Source organism: Periophthalmus magnuspinnatus, chromosome 15, assembly GCF_009829125.3.
Source record: "Periophthalmus magnuspinnatus isolate fPerMag1 chromosome 15, fPerMag1.2.pri, whole genome shotgun sequence".
NCBI lineage: Eukaryota > Metazoa > Chordata > Actinopteri > Gobiiformes > Gobiidae > Periophthalmus > Periophthalmus magnuspinnatus.
Genome location: NC_047140.1, coordinates 30,605,067 through 30,624,227, shown reverse-complemented (window position 1 = coordinate 30,624,227; position 19,161 = coordinate 30,605,067). Strand labels below are relative to the sequence as shown.

The following is a 19,161-nucleotide window of genomic DNA, read 5'->3' as shown; positions in this document are numbered from 1 at the left end:
GAAGCGGCCAAACGTCTTCACCCAAACTGATTTTTTGTCCAGTTGACATATTTTTCTTTCTCTATTCTTCATTAAAATAATAAAAAAAATGCTGAAAATATCATAGAATATCATAAATGTCATATATCGGACAGGGATTCTTAAAACGACTTTGTTTACTTTCTACAACTTTTTATCCAGTTCACAGATTTCACTTAGGAATGTTTTGATTCAGGTTTTTCTGTTTCGACGCTGATGTTAAGTATCTCCCGACCTCAGATACAGTTGTCCCTCACTATATCGCGGTCTCGCCATTTCGTAGATTTTTTTAGTAGACTTTTGCGTGCTTTTTTACATTGTATGAATGTGCATTGTGTTCTGCGTCCTGATTGGCTGTTGGACTGTAGACCATTGTCCATCAGTCTCCTCCGTCCTCCAAATTTACATAAACGTTGGATCTCAGTGTGACTCTGAAGTGCTGTACGTTTGTGATTTGTTTTCTCCCCGACAAAACCTACAATGTCGATGAAACGTTCTGCACCGACAAAGACGCCTACGAAGGTTTGAACTTTGAGAGAGTTTAAACGAGAGAGAAATGTTCTTTCCTGTCCTTTCCTTTCCACATCTCTTTTCATAATTCTTTCCTTCATCCTACCATTCCAGTTTTTTTTTTCTTTCTTTCCTTCCTTCTCCTCAATTCTCTTCTTTCTTTCTTTCCTTCCCTCTCCTCAATCTCTTCTTTCTTTCTTTCCTTCTCCTCAATTCTCTTCTTTCTTTCTTTCTTTCTTTCTTTCTTTCCTTCCTTCTCCTCAATTCTCTTCTTTCTTTCTTTCCTTCCTTCTTTCCTTCCTTCTCCTCGATTCTCTTCTTCCTTCTCTCTCCTTCCTTCCTTCTCCTCAATTCTCTCCTTCCTTCTCCATTCTCTTCTTCCTTCTTTCTTTCCTTCCTTCCTTCCCTCGATTCTCTTCTTTCTTTCTTTCCTTCCTTCCTTCCTTCCTTCCTTCCTTCCTTCCTTCCTTCCTTCCTTCCTTCCTTCCTTCCTTCCTTCCTTCCTTCCTTCCTTCTCCTCGATTCTCTTCTTCCTTCTTTCTTTCCTTCCTTCCTTCCTTCCTTTCCTCGATTCTCTTCTTTCTTTCTTACTTTCTTTCTTTTCTTCCTTCCTTCTCCTCCATTCTCTTCTCTGTTTGCAATTCATTTTCTCCCCGACAAAACCCACAACGTCGATGAAACGTTCTGCACCGACAAAGACGCCTACGAAGGTTTGAACTTTGAGAGAGTTTAAACAAGAGAGAAATGTGAGAAAATGTTAACGCCTGTGTGAAAAAAGTGTATAAAGTGTGTGGTGAGGGGTTTTACAGACAAAAACATAGAGAATAATGTAAAAAATAAAGCTGATACTTCGCGGATTTCACCTATTAAGGGTTATTTTTAGAACATAACCCCTGCGATAAACGAGGGACCATTGTATTAATTTCAGCTTCTCTCCATCCGAATTAAATATTATCAGCCTATAGAATGTTGCGATGTTGAAACGCAGCAATACTAAAGACTGAACATATGATTTCTTTCCATTAAACACAAACGGGACACGGTAAAAAAATATCGACGGGGCCGCAAAAGCTAAACCTGCGATATAACGAGGGACAACGTGTATATCGATTTATCCCTAATCCAAAAGGCCTGAAATGAACCTTGACCCCAAAGCGTAGAACAGGGTTTTACTCTTCCACGACACGTCTAACTGTCCAAATCAGAATTTCAGCATTATAAGGACGTCTTTTTGCTGTAGCGTTATAAAAAGCACACAGGGAGGCGGCGGTCCTGTGGCGGATAATCTGTGTCGACAGTGTAAATAATCCCGGCTCACGGTTGGTAAGCTGTTGTGATGTGAGGCGTGTGTGTAACTGCTCTCCTGCGTGTACCTGTTGTCGGAGCTGACTGAAGTACTTCCTCAGTTTGTCTTCTTGCGCCTGTAACTCCTTCTCTGGCATGTTTTCAATCAGGTTGTACAAAAAGAATGCTCCCGCTTCTGGATGAGGGGAGACACAGAAAAAAAAAAAAAAGGTGGAATGTTCACCGGGGGAATACATTTCATTTGGCACCGTGTCAGTCACTTGGCGAATTTGTGCGTTTATACAATTTTTTTTTCCGCCGTGACCTCTGCAGATGTGCTGACGGAGGCTGCTATCAGAGCGTTTGGGAGTGTGAGTGAATGTGCGATATCTGGCAGTGACAGCCTCCCCCTACTTCAGCACACGGAGCCACGCACGGAGCGGCTAACTGGATCTGACATGGATAACAGTCTCCATCTCCTCCACCAGCGCACACACACACAAACACAAACGCTGGGACGCTACCAGTGGGACCAGCTCACCCACAACCGCACACAAACACACACAAACACACACTGAGGCGCTACTAGTGGGACTAACTCACCCGCAACCGCAAACACACACACACACTGGGCCGTTTTGCTCATTTAGAACCTAAAAACTGTAGAATAAAAACCAGAACCACCAGAACTATTCATCTTTTGTTCGTTTTTGTAACTTTCAAACTAATTTTTTACGAGAATTTCTTAATCAAACCTATTCTGCAAAACCGACTTTTCAGATTTTTAACCATGTTCCAGTCCAGACTTGTCCAGACGCAGGCCCACGAGCCAAATTTCGCCCTCGATTTAATTATATTTGGCCGCGAGATCAAATCAAATACACGATTGCCGCGCCAGTATAGCACGTGTACTACAATCATTTTTTAGTCCCCTTTTTCAGTTTACCCTTAACATCCCTTTTAATTAAATTACTTCTTAATTTACCATTTTCAATCTTGCTTTTCTTTTGTTACGATCCAGCTCATTTGGGGACAGGGAAGTAACTACAAACTACGAATCCCAGAATGCTTTACAAATACGTTGCCGCCGCGCCCACCACTTCTGTTAGCACTTATTAGCATCTGCTACCTGTCACCTTATTTAAATTTAATTCACTCCTTCTGGAAAAAATGCAGATGGTGTTAAAAAATTTTCAGTAAATATTTAGTTTGGCCCACGACTTACTCCCAGTTTTTAATTTTGGCCTTCTGTTCTAGTCGTTTCTTCTCACTGAACCTCTGAAGTTGCATTTGGACTGATTTATGTTTGAGTTTAATCTTTAATTGACTATTTTCAAGACGCCATTTTGTTGATCAACTCGCATTTTCACCTCCACCTGTGACACGCCCACTGTGACGTCCGCACTTCCCTTTTCCAGTTTAATTTTCTTAATCGTTGATACTCGCAGCTCCTATTGGACGCTGCAGTTTTTTAACGTGGAAGTCAGTGGATTTGTTTCTTTTATGAAGTCGTTTTAGATCAGGGGGTGTCAACCACATTTTCACCAAGGGCCACATCAGCAAAATGGCTGCTCTTAAAGTACTTTTTTAACTTTTTAATTAACTTTCTGTATTTATTCCTTATTCAAGTTACAAATATTGCATATGTATTCGCCTAGACGTAAAAATATGGCTTTGTAACTGCGTATCTCCTGAAAAAACGACATTTTCAGACTATCATACCTTTAATTTACCCTGTTGAGGGCCGCATAAAATGAAGCGGAGGGCCACATTTTGCCCGCAGGCCTCGAGTTTGACGCATGTGTTTTAGATGAATATTGCGATTTTAAAACGTGCAAATTATAACATAGATTATAACACACAAGCACAACAGGGATGATGCAAATGAAAACTCAACGCATTATAGTTTTTTAAGCATCTGATTCGTGTTTTGTGCTAAAGCTAAAATATATACGAAATTATGAGATTTGAGATGAGTTTTGTTGAGAAAAACCAAACCAACAAAAAAACAAAAAAAAACAGACCTAAACCTGCACAGAATTCACAGAATAAACCCCTTTGTGTGTTATTTCAGCGAGTCTAAGTGACCAGTACGAATAGTCAGTCTTACGTTTTAGGCGTTCTAATGATTTTGGTCACCCCTGTCATTTCGCCGCAAACCGACGTTGACACAGACTCATTCAAACAATAAAACGAGTCAGCACTTTGTCAGCAGCCCGGCTCTGTTTCCGAAGACGACACCTAGATGCAAACACATCAGCTTCATAATTCAAAGCAGTTGAGTCAGCCGTGTTCTGCCACTGAGACTGTCGAGGTTCAAAAAAAAAAAGAAAAAACAACACTTGGCCGTGCAGAGGAAGCGTGCGTTTTTTTTCTGTCATCTGGATTAAAACAACAAGGTGACTGTGGATGCGCTTGTCACGCTCCGAGTTATATCTGCGAGAGGTCGTACTTAAAGAGACACCCGCTACTCTCTTGACTTCTTCCCTTTTCCGCTCGACACCAAACTTTACAAGGACGCTGTCAGAAGCAAAGTGTTTACCAGCGGGTTTGACGTTTTCCCCGTACAACCTCTCGTCCTGGAACAACAGCTCGGTAATCTGAAACAAAGAACAGAAACATAAAAACAAATTTAATCCAAATGCGCAGATTAGGCAAAGTTATGCGGGTAAAAGAAATACATAGGTCTTTAGAGATTACGTATTTTCCAAAAAAACCTGTCTTTAAAACCTTTTGTGGCTCAGGAGGATTTACGCAAACGCTAAAAAAATACTTTGTTTGCAGTGGCGGGGTTTGTTACTTAAGTAAAAGTACAAATATAGAAGCAAAAAGTACTAAAAATAAAAGCATCAAATGAAAATACTGTTTAAAAATGTACTTAAATTCAACGTAATTCTATTTTTTAGACTTTGAGATTTGATTTTGATAAAGATTTAGGTTGAATTTTGTTCAATAGAAACAATTAATATTTTTTCTAGCTGTTTTTTTTTTTTTTTTTTTTTGAAGTAAAAGTAAAAAGGACCCACTGTAAAATCTACAGTACAAATACTTAAAATGTACACTTAGGAACAGTATTTTACTATTTTACTTCTTTAATTCCACCACTTTTTGTGCAGTTTGGTTTAGTTTGACATGTTTGTGTAACATTAATATTAAAAAAACAGAATTATAAACTGTCTAATTCTCATTGCACTTTGTAGAATTATTACTATTTGCTCAGAATAAAAACTCCATTTGTGATTTCTTACCTTGACCATGCTCTCCAAATCATCTGACCTGCAGGGGGCAGTAAAGGACAAGGCATCAGTGCACAGCTCCAGTAAAAACATGATGAATGTGCAGGATTTCAAGTTGAACCAGTTTTAACAACACGGCCTTCGTTTACTGATTTATATATCGATGGAAAGAGCCGACACCTGAAAACTCAGAATTATGTGACAGTTTAAAACCAAATCCATCATTTTACTGTAGAAACAAAACTTGTATCACGTTGAATTGAATTATAAAACAGAAAAATAGTTTGTTTCTGTCCTGGATTCTGTAGATAAATAAACTCAGACTTCAGGTTCTGATTTAAACCTTTCGACTCTTTCGCTCCTTCGTTTCATAACAGAGTGATGAGTTTAAACCGTCACTGTTCAGTCTGTGGAAAAGTAGAACAACACTGTGTAAATGTGATTATTAAATGTGTTTTTATGGGACGACGACGATGAACTGACTCGATTTCTCACTTGTTTGTTGAACTTTGATACAGGGACTTTTAATACAAGATCTAATGATTGTGTGAGATAAAAACTGAACTTTAAAGAGGAGGAGAGAGAGAAGGAGGAAGAGGGGAGGGAGAAGAGAAGAGGTGGGGAAGAACTTTTAATACAAGATCTAATGATTGTATAAGTCTAAAAACTGAACAATAGAGAAGAGGAGAGAGGGAGGAGAGGAGGTGAGGGAGTAGGAGAGAGAAAGAGGAGAGAATGAGAGACAGAGGAGAGGATGAGAGACAGAGGAGAGGATGAGAGACGGGGAAGAGAAGAGGTAGAGAAGAACTTTTAATACAAGGTCCTAAAAAACTGAACTTTAAAGAGGAGGAGAGAGGGAGGAGAGAAGGAGAGAGAGAGAAAGGACAGGAGAGAAAAAGAGGAGAGGAGGAGTGAGGTGGAGAAGAACATTTAATACGAGATCTTATGATAGTATAAGAACAATAGAGGAGAGGAGTGAGGGAGAGGATAGAAAGAGGAGAGTAGGAGAGAGGGGGAAGAGAAGAGGTGGAGAATGGCTAAAAATGAACTTTAGAGAGGAGGAGAGAGAAAGAGGAGAGAGGGTGAAGAAAATCTTTATACAAGATTTTATGATTGTACAAGTTTAAGAGAGAGAAAGAAGGAGAGAGAAGGAGGAGTGAGAGATGGAGACAGAGGAGAGGAGCAGAGAGAAAGAGGAGGACAGAGAAAGTGGGAAGAGAAGAGGCGGAGAAGAGCTTTTATACAAGATCTCATGTTTGTATAAATCTAAAAACTGAATAATAGAGAGGAGAGGAGAGAGAGAGGGGAGGAGAAGTTAGGGAGAGGAGAGAGAAGGAGGAGCGAGAGAAGGAGACAGAGAGAGGAGCAGAGAGAAAGAGGGAAGAGGGAAGAGGAGAGGTGGAGAAGAACTTTTATAAAAGATCTTATGATTGTCTAAAAACTGAACTATAGAGAGGAAGAGAGATGGAGGAGAGAGGGAGGAGACAGACGGGAGGAGGAGAGAGGGGGAAGAGAAGAATTGGACAATAACTTTCAATCCGAGATCTCATGATTGTCTCCGTCTAAAACCTGAACACTAGAGAGGGGGGAGAGAAGAGGTGGAGAATAACTTTAACACAAGATCTGATGAGTTTTTTCTTTTTTTTGGGGGGATATTTATTTACGTATTTGAAGCTCATGTAAAACTGTACAGATCCACAAAATGAATTATACACTGTTTTTAATGTTTTAAATGGAGCTGTGCAGTGACGTGTTTGATTTTGTTTGTGTTGTTCTAAGTTTTCTCTGTTTGGACAAAGATAAATGCAGATGTTTGAAGATCTCGAGGTGCGGTTCATGTGATGGAACGAAAACAAATCTGTCCCGTCTCCTGGAACGTGCAGAAAGCGTCGCTGGTTTAGGACGTGTGAGGTCACGTGATGTTCAGTGTGATGTAACTGTCATGTTTCTGTGAAGAGACTCGGCACCGCAACACACCAGGACAACACACTTTACACACACACTTTACACACACACTTTACACACACACTTTACAACAAGACGAGCGACAAGTGAAGACAGAGGGAAGACTGGGAAAACACACACACAGACGCACAAACGGTCAGGCAACATGCACACACACACACAGAAATGCTCAGAAACACACAAGCGCTCACACAAACAGACACAGAAAACACTCAAGCACATATACACAGGCACACACATACACACACACAGAAACACCCGCACACAAGCACTTTCAAACGCACAAACGCTCAGGCACACGCGCACACACACGCTCACACGGACAAACGCCTAGGCACACACACACTCACACAAACACAGACATGCAAACGCACACATTAACACATACAGAAACACACACAGTCACACACACAAGCTCGCACACACACATAAGTGATGAGTGTGTGACATTTGTGTGTTGTCAGCTCGCTGGCAGACGAAAGGAGGGAGACGGGGAAAGAGAGAGGGTATGAAAAGAGAGTAGAAGAGAGTCTTTAATGATTAAATTATCTCCTGACCTTGTCTTTGACAGGGCAAATCCCCCAACGCAACGACACAGAGTGCACACACACGCACACACACGCACGCACGCACACCCACACACCACACACACACACACACACACATACTCTCCCAGTGACAGGCCCAATTATGACCCTGTCAGGAAACCTAACAGTCAGAGGAGCAGAGTGTGTGTGTGTGTATGTGGATGTGTGTGTGTGCGTGTGTGGCACAGCTGAACGAGAAAGAAAAGAGCAGAACGCCAAGTTCAGCAAGAGCAGCAAAACCTTGAAGACACCAGAGAGAATGAAGGTGAAGCCAAAAGACTATTTCAAAATCTGAACAGAGACGACACAGATTAGCCACTTCACACAAAACATCTCATCTCAGTTATTAAAATAAAGTCGTACTGTCTCTTACCAACTGCCTTTGTGATTGAATTTTAAAATAGTAAAAATTAATCAGACTTGTTCTACAGTTGTCCCTCGCGGTTCTCGCTGTTTCGCGGATTTTTTTCGTGCAATTTTATGAGCGTGCATTGTGTTCTGCGTCCTGATTGGCTAAGGGACTGTCCAGACAAATTTACATAAACGTTGGATCTCAGTGTGACTCTGAAGTGCTGTACGTTTGCAATTTGTTTTCTCCCCGACAAAACCCACAATGTCGACGAAACGTTCTGCACCGACAAAGACGCCTACGAAGGTTTGAACTTTGAGAGAGTTTAAACGAGAGAGAAATGTGAGAAAATGTTAACGCCTGTGTGAGAAAAGTGTATAAAGTGTGTGGTGAGGGGTTTTACAGACAAAAACATAGAGAATAACTGTAAAAAATAAAGCTGATACTTCGTGGATTTTGTCTGGGTTTGTTTCTATGACGCTGTGTTAAAGACGTCGTGAATCGAACAAAAATACGGGACATTACTGAACTAAGACAAAAGATACAAATGCGATTGAAGCAGCGACGAGGCTCTTACGCCGTTTTCTGATCTGCTCTAATGTTTTGTTTTTTGTTTCATTCACCCAAACCCGGCAGATTTAGGCAAACAGAAAACGCCATGTTCCAACTTGTGATGTCATCATGTGGTGATACAGGAAGTGCTCCGCTGTGTTTTTAAACTCCACACACCTTCATTTCTAGAATCATTTGGATCATTTCAGCCGTGTACTTGCCTTTTCTACTGAACTAAAGGTATTTATTTATTTAAGTATGTTTTTTTTTTGTATTTATTTATTTTAATTTATTCTATTTTGTATTCATTTATTAAAATTTATTTACTTTGTATTTATTTATTTTAATGTATTTATTTTGTATTTATTCATTTAATTTATGTATTTATTTTTAGGTAAAAGGAAGATGTAAAAAGAAGCAAACACGGCAAGAAATCTAGATTAACAGAGCCTATAAAGCACATGTGTCAAACTCAAGGCCCCGGGGCCAAATGCGGTCCACCATGTCATTTTATGTGGCCCACAACAAGGTAAATTTAAATGTATGACTGTCTTAAAATGTCAGTTTATCAGGAGTTACGCAGTTAGACAGTCATATTTTTTTTATATCTTTGCCAATTTGAGACGAAACATTTCTGCTGATGTGGCCCTCGGTGAAATTGAGTTTGACGCCCCTGCCATAAAGTGAGTTAAATGAGCTTAAACACTCAAAACAAGTCTGATTAATACATCTGATCAACCGCCTTTGTAACATTTTTATTTTATTGTAAAGAAACTTCGGGTTTAAACTGTATAAAACCCATGATATAAACTACTCCATGTACCAGTTACCGCACTTTGTTAGCAGTTTTCGACCAAAGTTTAGTTCAGCAACTTAAATATTTAAAAAAAAACTTGAGTCCCACTGGAGACGTCAGCACTTTTCGCTCACCTCCAGCTTCGCTTTGGGCCCGGGCTGTTTTTGAGTGGGTGCGTAGCATTGTAAATATTCATAAACACAAACCCTCGACAAAAGCCCAGTGGTCAAAGGCGGCGCTGGCTCAGGTTAACTGTGTATTTATGAGCGAGGGAGTAAAAAAAAAAAGCCAAACATATGTGGGGCATTGTGTACGGGGGCGGAGGGAGCGAGGGGGGTGGTCAGTGTTTGTGGGCATCTGTTAATTTACATATCTCCCACGGTGCTTTGGGGCTGCGTCCAAGTGAAGAGTGGCTCCATATGTATGAGGCGATCATGTATGTGAATGTGAGGTTTTCCCTGCAGCTGGCCGAGCGCACACACACACACAAACACACACACAGACGCACAAACACACACACTGCAGACGTGTGATACGATGCACATGTCCCGGTCTAAACATACACCGTTAATGTGACCTCTATACAGCCGAAACAAAGCAGAATTTGGCCTAATCTGGAATATTTTAGTGAAAAAGTGTTGGGGAAAAAGGAAATACTCACTTTCTGAATCCGGTGATGAGGCTCCCGCGGAACGTTATGAGTTCAGGTGTCGGTAACGAGGCGTCGGACACTGAAAAGTTATGTTACATATTAAAAAAAAATAGGGTTTAGCGATGTTATTTTTGTCTTTAAACTGCACATTTACGCTGTTTTCTGATCTGTTCTAATGTTTTCTCATTAAAAACACCTGGAGTTGTGTTTTTTTGTATCATTCACACATGTTTAACGCACAAACACCTGCAGATTTTAATGTGAGTTCTTCTCTCACACTGAAAACGCACTGTTCCACCTTGTGATGTCATCATGTGGTGATACAGGAAGTGCTCCATTGTTTTTAAACTCCACACACCTTCATTTCTAGAATCATTTGGATCATTTCAGCCGTGGAATTGCCAATCTCTACTGAACTAAAGGTATTTATGTATTTATTTGTGTATTTATTTATGCATGTATATATATTTTTTATTTATTTATTTTATTTTTTTATTTTGTATGATTTGTTTTTGTATTTACTTACTTTGTATTTATTTATTTTAATTTATTTACTTTGGATTTATTTTATTTAAATGTATTTATTTATTTTAATTTATGTACTTTGGATTTATTTTAATGTATTTATTTTGTGTTTATTTATTTTAATTCATTCATTCATTTTTTTAATTTTTATTTTCAGGTAAAAGGAAGATGTTAACATGAAAACTACCACTTGATGACATCACAAGGTGGAACAGAGCATTTTGAACTTTGGAGATGTAACAGACTAATAATAAAATGGGACTCAAACATGTGTAAATGAAACAAAACACAACTCCAGGTCTGTTTTTTTAGGAAGAAACAGTATTAAAACATGATTTGACGCTCAAAAGAGTCAATTTCAGCCATAGTTTCCGGAAAATAAGTCACACCTTTTTCATAGTTTGTCCAGGGGTGCGACTTATATGTTTTTTTCTTCATTATGATGCATTTTTTGGCTTATACTCCAGCGCGACTTATACTCCAGCGCGACTTATACTCCAGAGCGACTTATACTCCAGAGCGACTTATACTCCGGAAAATACAGTAATATGTGAACATCTGAGCATCTAACATTAGCTCTACAATGAAAAACACAATAACTCCACATGTGTACGTTCATCTTCTCTACACGTGTAAAAGTCTACACATCCGATTAAGTATTTATCCCTGAAATTTATGTTTAAAATATAAAGAGCAGAGTTTAAAAAGGAGGAGGGGGGGATATAAGTCCAAAATGATAAGAAAACAGAAAACAGGAGGTGCCATTTATTATTAAACAACTCTATCTCGTCCCTGTGTCAGCGGAGGCGCCTCTCCTGCTCTGCTCGTTACATATTCACACAGTCTAATCTCTTAAAAGGCCTGATGAGCACACAGGAGTAAGTGGGCAAACGCGGTGTGTTAATGCAAGACCAATTAGCCCGCAGGCGAGGCAGCGGTTTGGCGCGATGACAGCCGCTCGTGATGGAGATGTGAAGTATGTGGAGAGGACTTACGTAAAGTGTAAAGCCCGGCCAGGTCTCGGACGGCCAGCGAGCGGATCTCTGAAAACAGGAACCCTTCTGACTCCAGTGAGACGCCGGATTCCTGCGAGAAAGATATGAACGATGAGCGTGTGCTGCGGGTTATGACCTTTAGCTTAGCGCAGGGGTGTCCAAACTTTTTGCAGCGAGGGCCAGACTGGGTGAGGTGAAAAGCAGCGGGGGTTAAACATTCACTCTGATCATTCTTTGAACCATTAATATTAAATGCACATGAACTATTTAACTATTTTTTTTTACTTTTTATTGCAACTGGATTTCACCTTTCAAAAACAAAATGAATTATACACGGATTATAAATATGAAAAAGTGAACATTTAATCTGCGGTTTTGATTATCACAATAAAATTAATTCACTACGATTTTCAAATTTATTCACCAAAACAAACCGAGACTGGACTGAAACTGAGGTCTGGACTGTAGTAAATCGGCCCGGTCCAGCTCAAAGATGGTGGCCAGTCTTGTCCTCGCTCGGTTCTTGTTAAAGTTCATAACCGAGAACTAAACAAACTCAGCATTTTCTTAGCAAACGTTCGAATTTCTTTAAACCTGTCGTCTTTATCCAATTGCCGTTAAAAGTCAGCGAGAGCGCGACCTCGGAGCACAGCCCGGATCTGCTGCCATCCTCGGTGAAATATAATATCGCTTGTAAATGTGTATTTTACGGTGGGCCAGTGGAAATTTGTACACGGGCCGCAATTGGCCCCCGAGCCGGACTTTGGGTCTGCCTGGCTTAGGGTCTAGGGCAGGGGTGTCAAACGCCTTTTCCCCAAGGGCCACATCAGCAAAATGGTTTCCCTCAAAGGGTCAGATGTAATGTAAAATAATTAAAACAGCTACTTGCAACTTGTTAATTAACTGTTTTTGAATGTATTACTTACTCAAATACTTACAAATATTGCATATGTATTTCCATAGATGTAAAATAAGGCTGTGTAACTGTATCTCCTGATAAACTGACACTTTAAGACAGTTATACCTTTTAATTTAACTTGTCACGGGCCACATAAAATGACATAGCGGGCCACATTTTGCCCACGGGCCTTGAGTTTGACACATGTGGTCTAGGGTCAGGGAGGTAACAAAAAACAGATGGAAAATGGTCAATGTTACAGCCGTAGGTTATTTTAATTGTTTGTATTTGTCTGTTTGTCTGTTGTCGATGAAACGTTCTGCACCGACAAAGACGCCTACGAAGGTTTGGACTTTGAGTTTAAACGAGAGAGAAATGTCCTTTCCTGTTCTTTCCTTTCCACATCTCTTTTTTCATAATTCTTTCCTTCATCCTACCATTTCTTTTTTTCTTTCCTTCCTTCCTCCTCCTCAATTCTCTTCTTTCTTTCCTTCCTTCTCCTCAATTCTCTTCTTTCTTTCCTTCCTTCTCCTCAATTCTCTTCTTTCTTTCCTTCCTTCTCCTCAATTCTCTTCTTTCTTTCCTTCCTTCTCCTCAATTCTCTTCTTTCTTTCCTTCCTTCTCCTCAATTCTCTTCTTTCTTTCCTTCCTTCTCCTCAATTCTCTTCTTTCTTTCCTTCCTTCTCCTCAATACTCTTCTTTCTTTCCTTCTCCTCAATTCTCTTTCTTTCCTTCCTTCTCCATTCTCTTCATTCTTTCTTACTTTCTTTCCTTCCTTCCTTCCTTCTCGATTCTCTTCTTCCTTTCTTTCTTTCCTTCCTTCCTTCTCCTCGATTCACTTCTTCCTTCTTTCCTTCCTTCTCCATTCTCTTCTTTCTTTCCTTCCTTCCTTCTCCTCTATTCTCTTCTCTGTTTGCAATTTGTTTTCTCCCCGACAAAACCCACAACGTCGATGAAACGTTCTGCACCGACAAAGACGCAGACGAAGGTTTGAACTTTGAGAGAGTTTAAACGAGAGAGAAATGTGAGGAAATGTTAACGCCTGTGTGAGAAAAGTGTATAAAGTGTGTGGTGAGGGGTTTTACAGACAAAAACATAGAATAACTGTAAAAATAAAGCTGATACTTCGAGGATTTCACCTGTTGCGGGTTATTTTTAGAATGTGACCCCCACGATAAACGAGGGACCATTTTGTATGTTTCTCTTTAGTTTTGTCACTAATGTGGAGGTGACTGTGTGTTTGTTTGTCAAGATTTCGTTATGTTGTTGTAAAATTTGTGTCTTAGTTAAATCTAACCTTTGTTTCTTTTGTTTAAAACCTCGCACGTTACCTTCTGTTTAAGTATTTTAGATCCATTTTGTTTAGTTTACCTTCTACAACCCTGTTCATTAAATCACTTCACATTTTTCTATCCAGTTTTTTTTTGTCTCACTGGGTCGTCAGAGTCAAATAAAGAAGTAATTTAATGAACAGGACTGTAAAAGGCAAAGTAACAAAAATGGTCTAAAATATTTAAGCAAAAAAAGCAAAAAAAAGCCTAAACTAAGAAACCAAAAATAACAGTTCTGTGTCTCTAAACATCTTCAGATCTTACCCGCTAATGTAAAATAAATAAAAGTAAACGCGGCGTTACCTTGAGCGCTTGTTTGGCCTCCTGCGAGCTGGAGAACGCAGGGAGAACGTAGGTGGAAAGAGTCTCCACGTCTGGAGCCACATCGAGGTCCTGCATGGATTTAACGATCTCCACAACACCTGACCAGAAAAAGAAAGAGTTAAACACCTGACAGGTCAAAGAAGAAGAACTGGCACTTTTTGACTCGTTTTCATCATAATCTTTGACATTTTGGGATTAATTTCATTTTATTTTCATGATTTTCGTGATTCATGGCAACTCCAGAAGCTGAAATGATCCAAACGATTCTAGAAATGAAGGTGCGTGGAGTTTAAAAACACAGCGGAGCACTTCCTGTATCACCACACGATGACATCACAAGGGGGAACAGAGCGTTTTCAGTTTGAGAGAAGAAGAACTCAGCCTAAATCTGCAGGTGTTTGTGTTAAATATGTGTGAATGAAACAAAAAAACACAACTCCAGGTCGTTTTTTTGAGGCGTTAACAGCATTAGAACATGATTTAAAGCTGCAAGAGTCAATTTTTGCGTAATATAGGACGTCAGAAGTCAGTCAGATTAAACACACATGTATAAACACACATAAACACACACACAAACACACACACAAACACACAACCCTATGGCCGAGCTGTGGGTCTCACCCTGAGGAAGTAGGACAGAAACAACATGCATATGGAACACTCAAAGCCCCTCAGACTGTGTGCATATGGACAAAGCTCTGAGCGTCTGTTTAATACAACGACATGGAGCTAATTCACCCACTGCAGACGTATGAGTATCGTCACGCAGCTTTAGCACAAAAATAAGTACAATAAAAACTAAATAAGTTACTAGAGATCGACAGATATGGGTTTTTTCATGGTCACTGTCCTTTACACTTATAAAAGAGTTGTGTCGTCACGTTTTGTGCCGCTGTCTCTTCATATTAAAGTGTTATCATAAAGTTTTGTGTGTGTTTTTTGTGTTTTTTGTGTTTTTTAGGCAGCAGATCGACCAAAATAAAATATCGGCCTGTCCTGGAAATGTAAAGTCGATATCTGATACGACAAAAAGGCCAAATATCGGTCAAATTGGTTGATAACGCTATCGGCACATGACAAATGGAATGATTTTTCGGGGGTTCAGGGTTTATCGTGTTTACTTTTTTTATTGATTTTTTTGCACTACAGTTGTCCCTCATTACATCTCGGTTCACCTTTCACAGTCTTGTGTATTTTTTAGTACAGATTTACATGCTTTTTTTACGGCGTATGAGCGTGCCTACAAAGGTTTGAACTTTGAGAGAGTTTGAGAGAGAAATGTGAGAAAATGTTAACGCCTGTGTGAGAAAAGTGTATAAAGTGTGTGGTGAGGGGTTTTACAGACAAAAACATAGAGAATAATTGGAAAAAATAAAGCTGATACTTCGCAGATTTCGTCTACTGCAGGTTATTTTTAGAACATGACCCCCACAGGACCACTGTAAGACAACTGTTTTTTAAAGGAAACTGGTATCGGTTAATATCGGCAATCTGCAGATACTTAAAAAATAAATAAATAAAAAAATAAATCATAGTATTGGTATTGGGAAAAAAAAGCTGGATCAGTTCATCTCTAATTCACTCCACATGCAAAGATCAAACATTATGAGACTTTCTGGGACGACTACGACCATTAAAAAATCTTATTACATCGATTTAAACGTCCAACCAGGATATCAAATGAACCGATATTCGAAAAACCGATATCCGATCAAGGAAATGTTCAGTTTTGGCGCTAAACTCACAAATCAGGGACGATTATTCTCGCTACAAAAAGGAAACCGTGTCATTCTGTTTTGTTCTGATTTGTTAAAACGTCTTGATAAACTTTGTGATCTCTTTGTGGCGCCCCCCAGAGGTCGTGTTTGTCTCTGCGTCTAACCCCGTGTGTTTCGACCTCTGACCTCCGGCTCTAGAATAACTGTAAAAAATAAAGCTGATACTTCACGGATTTTGTTTTTTGCAGGTTATTTTTCGAACACGACCCCTACAATAAACCAGGGACCACTTTACTCGAAAACTTTTGGTTATTTTGGAGCTTTATGATCAGATTTAAGCCGTTAAAAAGTTGAATTAATGACTTCTACGACTCATTATCGACACAGTTCTGGCCAGATTACCTTTTATCCACTTGACAGACTAGATTTTTTGAACAATATTGTAGATTTATAATAGTTTTTTGAAGGGTAATCCTACTTTCCGGATTATAAATCAGTCTCCAAATCACCGTTTATCGTCTGTACGTGCTCATCAATACATCAGCACTTCAAAACGTAATATCGTTATCGTGATCAGCCTCGTATTGGACCGATATGACCCTCTGAGGGCACCGTATGTTCTCATGAGGCCCGCTGCAAACTAACCGAAGTACTTCTTGGGTTGAACCATGCTGTTTACCACCGTTTTTTCTTTTTTTTTTTACAAATTTATAGCCTCTCTCTGTTGCGGCGTCTCCCGGGACACACGTGTTCACCTGGCAGCCTCTCACAGCGGGTAAATAAAAGATGAGTTGTGCTTTTACGTCCCATTAGAACCTGCATTAACCCAGGTATAGAACTACCTGAGGCGCTCGCTCCATCTCGCCGTCCGTTCGCTTTTCCAGGCGTATCACTCGTCCGCCGGCCCCTCTCACTGTCAGCCCGCGCCGCTCTCGACAAACACGTAAACAAACCGATCGTCAGCTCTCTTCTCAATGGGCTGATCCGTCCGTTCGTCCTCGCCGTCGTCCATTCCCACCCCTATTCCCTTTCATCTCCGGCTTTTTTTTATGAACGAGGAGACGACGTACCTGCCTTCCTACTGAATAATCCATAATCAATTTCACGGTGAAACAAACAAAGACGGAAAGAGTGAATGAGAGCTGAAGACGTGATGCTATTTCGCCCGGCGTTCGGACTTCCTCAGCACTTTTAGCTACACGGTTTTAGTTTATTTTCTGAAACTACAAAACTTTCAAGGCAACTTCAGGCCATTAAAGTGAAAAAAACTAAGGTTTTAAAAGAGAAAAAACATCAAAAGTTCTCATCGTCCCAGTGGTTTAGCTCGTATTTGATTATCGGGCAACAGTGGCTCAGTTGGTAGAGCGTTTATCCACCGACGCACAGGTTGGCGGTGCGATTCCAGCCCCCCCCACAGATGAACGCTTTCGTCGTGTCCTCGGGCAAGACACTTAACCCACGTCGCTCACACTGGTGCATGAATGACTGAGTGTCTGGAGATGTGTTTTGTTTCATTCACACAAAAACTGCAGATTTAGGCCAAGTTCAAACAGAAAACGCTCTGTTCCACCTTGTGATGTCATCGTGCGGTGATACAGGAAGTGCTCCACTGTGTTTTTAAACTCCACACACCTTCATTTATAGAATCATTTGGATCATTTCAGACCTGGAATTGCCAATCTCCACTGAACTAAAGGTATTTATTTATTTATTTATGCATGTATATTTATTATATTTTGTATTTATTTATTTTAATGTATTTATTTAGTATTTATTTTAATGTATTTATTTATTTTTGTATTTATTTATTTTTATGTATTTACTTAGTATTTATTTATTTTTATGCATTTATTTTGCATTTTTATTTTTAATTCATTCATTAATTTATTTATTTTTAGGTAAAAGGAAGATGTTAACGTGAAAACTACCACTTCATGACATCACAAGGTGGAACAGAGCATTTTGAGCTTTGGAGATGTAACAGACTAATAATAAAAGGTTTAAAAACATGTGTGAATGAAACAAAACACAACTCCAGGTCTGTTTTTGAGGAGGAAACAACATTAGAACATGACTTAAACCTCACAAGAGTCAATTTCATGTACCGTATTTTCCGGAATACGAGTCGCACTTTTTTCATAGTTTGGCCGAGGGTGTGACGAATCATTTGGATGATTTCAGCCCTGGAATTGCCAAATTTCTACTGAGCGAAAGGTAAAAAGGTGACTGTTAACTTGAAAACAACCACTTTATGACATCACAAGGTGGAACTGAGCATTTTGAGCGTAGAATTTGAGCAGATTAATAATAAAACATGACTGAAACATGTGTGAATGAAACAAAACGCACAACTCCAGGTCTGTTTTGGACGACACAGAATCAATTTTGCGTAATGCGGCACCTTTAAGACGAGTAAAAACGCCCAAAAAAACGCGCTATATAAATAAATCGGACTTGGATCATTTGCATCCCTGTCCCTCAAGGTCACTTTCCGGTCTTTGGATGTGAGTAAGCCCCGTTGCTCCGTGTCTTGTCTGAAGTGTTTAAATAAAACATGGGGCACACCAGACGACCTGTGAGGGCCTCTGCAGGTTGGTCAGCACCGAATATGACACCCCATCAAAGCGGGAAAGGATCTTAGCAGTGAGTTAAGCATGGCACTCATCACAAGATATCAGCATCAGCTTCATGTCTCCAGGTTAACTGTCACGGACGAGGAGAGCGGAGGGGAGGAAAACAGGATCCGGTCCCTGTCATCTCGGTCGTCCTTGGACATGAGTGGCTGTCACTTCTCCTTTCCCCCACTACTGCACTATCTGTCGCTACCTTTTGCAGAAGAGGGGCTGGAGTCTTCGCTCGCTCAGAGGTGATGTCAAAAACTTAAGATGAGGAGACGAATGTACAAGGATGTGTGTGTGTGTGTGTGTTAGACTACTTTTGTGATTCTGTCTGCGTAAACGACAGGCTTAGTCCTACTACTAGTTTTTAAACGAGGTTGCTAACTGCATCTATGTGCACGTTTGGACACGCCCTCTCGTTCAGTGTTTTTTTAATTTATTTTTACTATTTTCTACAGTTTAAATACACACAGAAGATGTCAAATATATGAAGTAAGAAATATGGAATTATCTGGTAAAGAAAAAAAAATTAATAGCTCTACTAAATATTTTTTTTCTTTTTTTTTGCAATAATTTTTGTATTTGTATGGCAACAAAAAATATATTAATAACTCTGCTAAATATTTTTTCTTTTTTTACAATACATTTTTTTATTTCTATGACAATCAAAAATAAATAAATAAATAAAATAAAATAAAAATAAATAAAACAGTAGAGCTCAGGATTGGACATTTAATTTTTTAAAATATTCACATCCTCAAAGTATCCGCCTTTTACTTTGTCGAAAAATATTTAGTAGAGCT

The 19,161-nt window shown here is 39.6% G+C and overlaps 1 protein-coding gene across 1 annotated transcript in view; it reads right to left on the bottom strand.

The window, feature by feature from the left end:
* The window catches only part of lrpprc (leucine-rich pentatricopeptide repeat containing), a 79,083-nt gene that overhangs the window by 44,170 nt on the left and 15,752 nt on the right, over positions 1–19,161 (bottom strand). Inside the window, exons 12-17 of the mRNA XM_033979188.2 lie at positions 14,002–14,120; positions 11,470–11,560; positions 9,959–10,028; positions 5,061–5,088; positions 4,355–4,412; positions 1,902–2,008 (exon numbers count right to left, since the gene is read on the bottom strand). Coding sequence (XP_033835079.2) covers positions 1,902–2,008; positions 4,355–4,412; positions 5,061–5,088; positions 9,959–10,028; positions 11,470–11,560; positions 14,002–14,120 — 473 coding nt within the window. The remainder of the gene's footprint in view (positions 1–1,901; positions 2,009–4,354; positions 4,413–5,060; positions 5,089–9,958; positions 10,029–11,469; positions 11,561–14,001; positions 14,121–19,161) is intronic.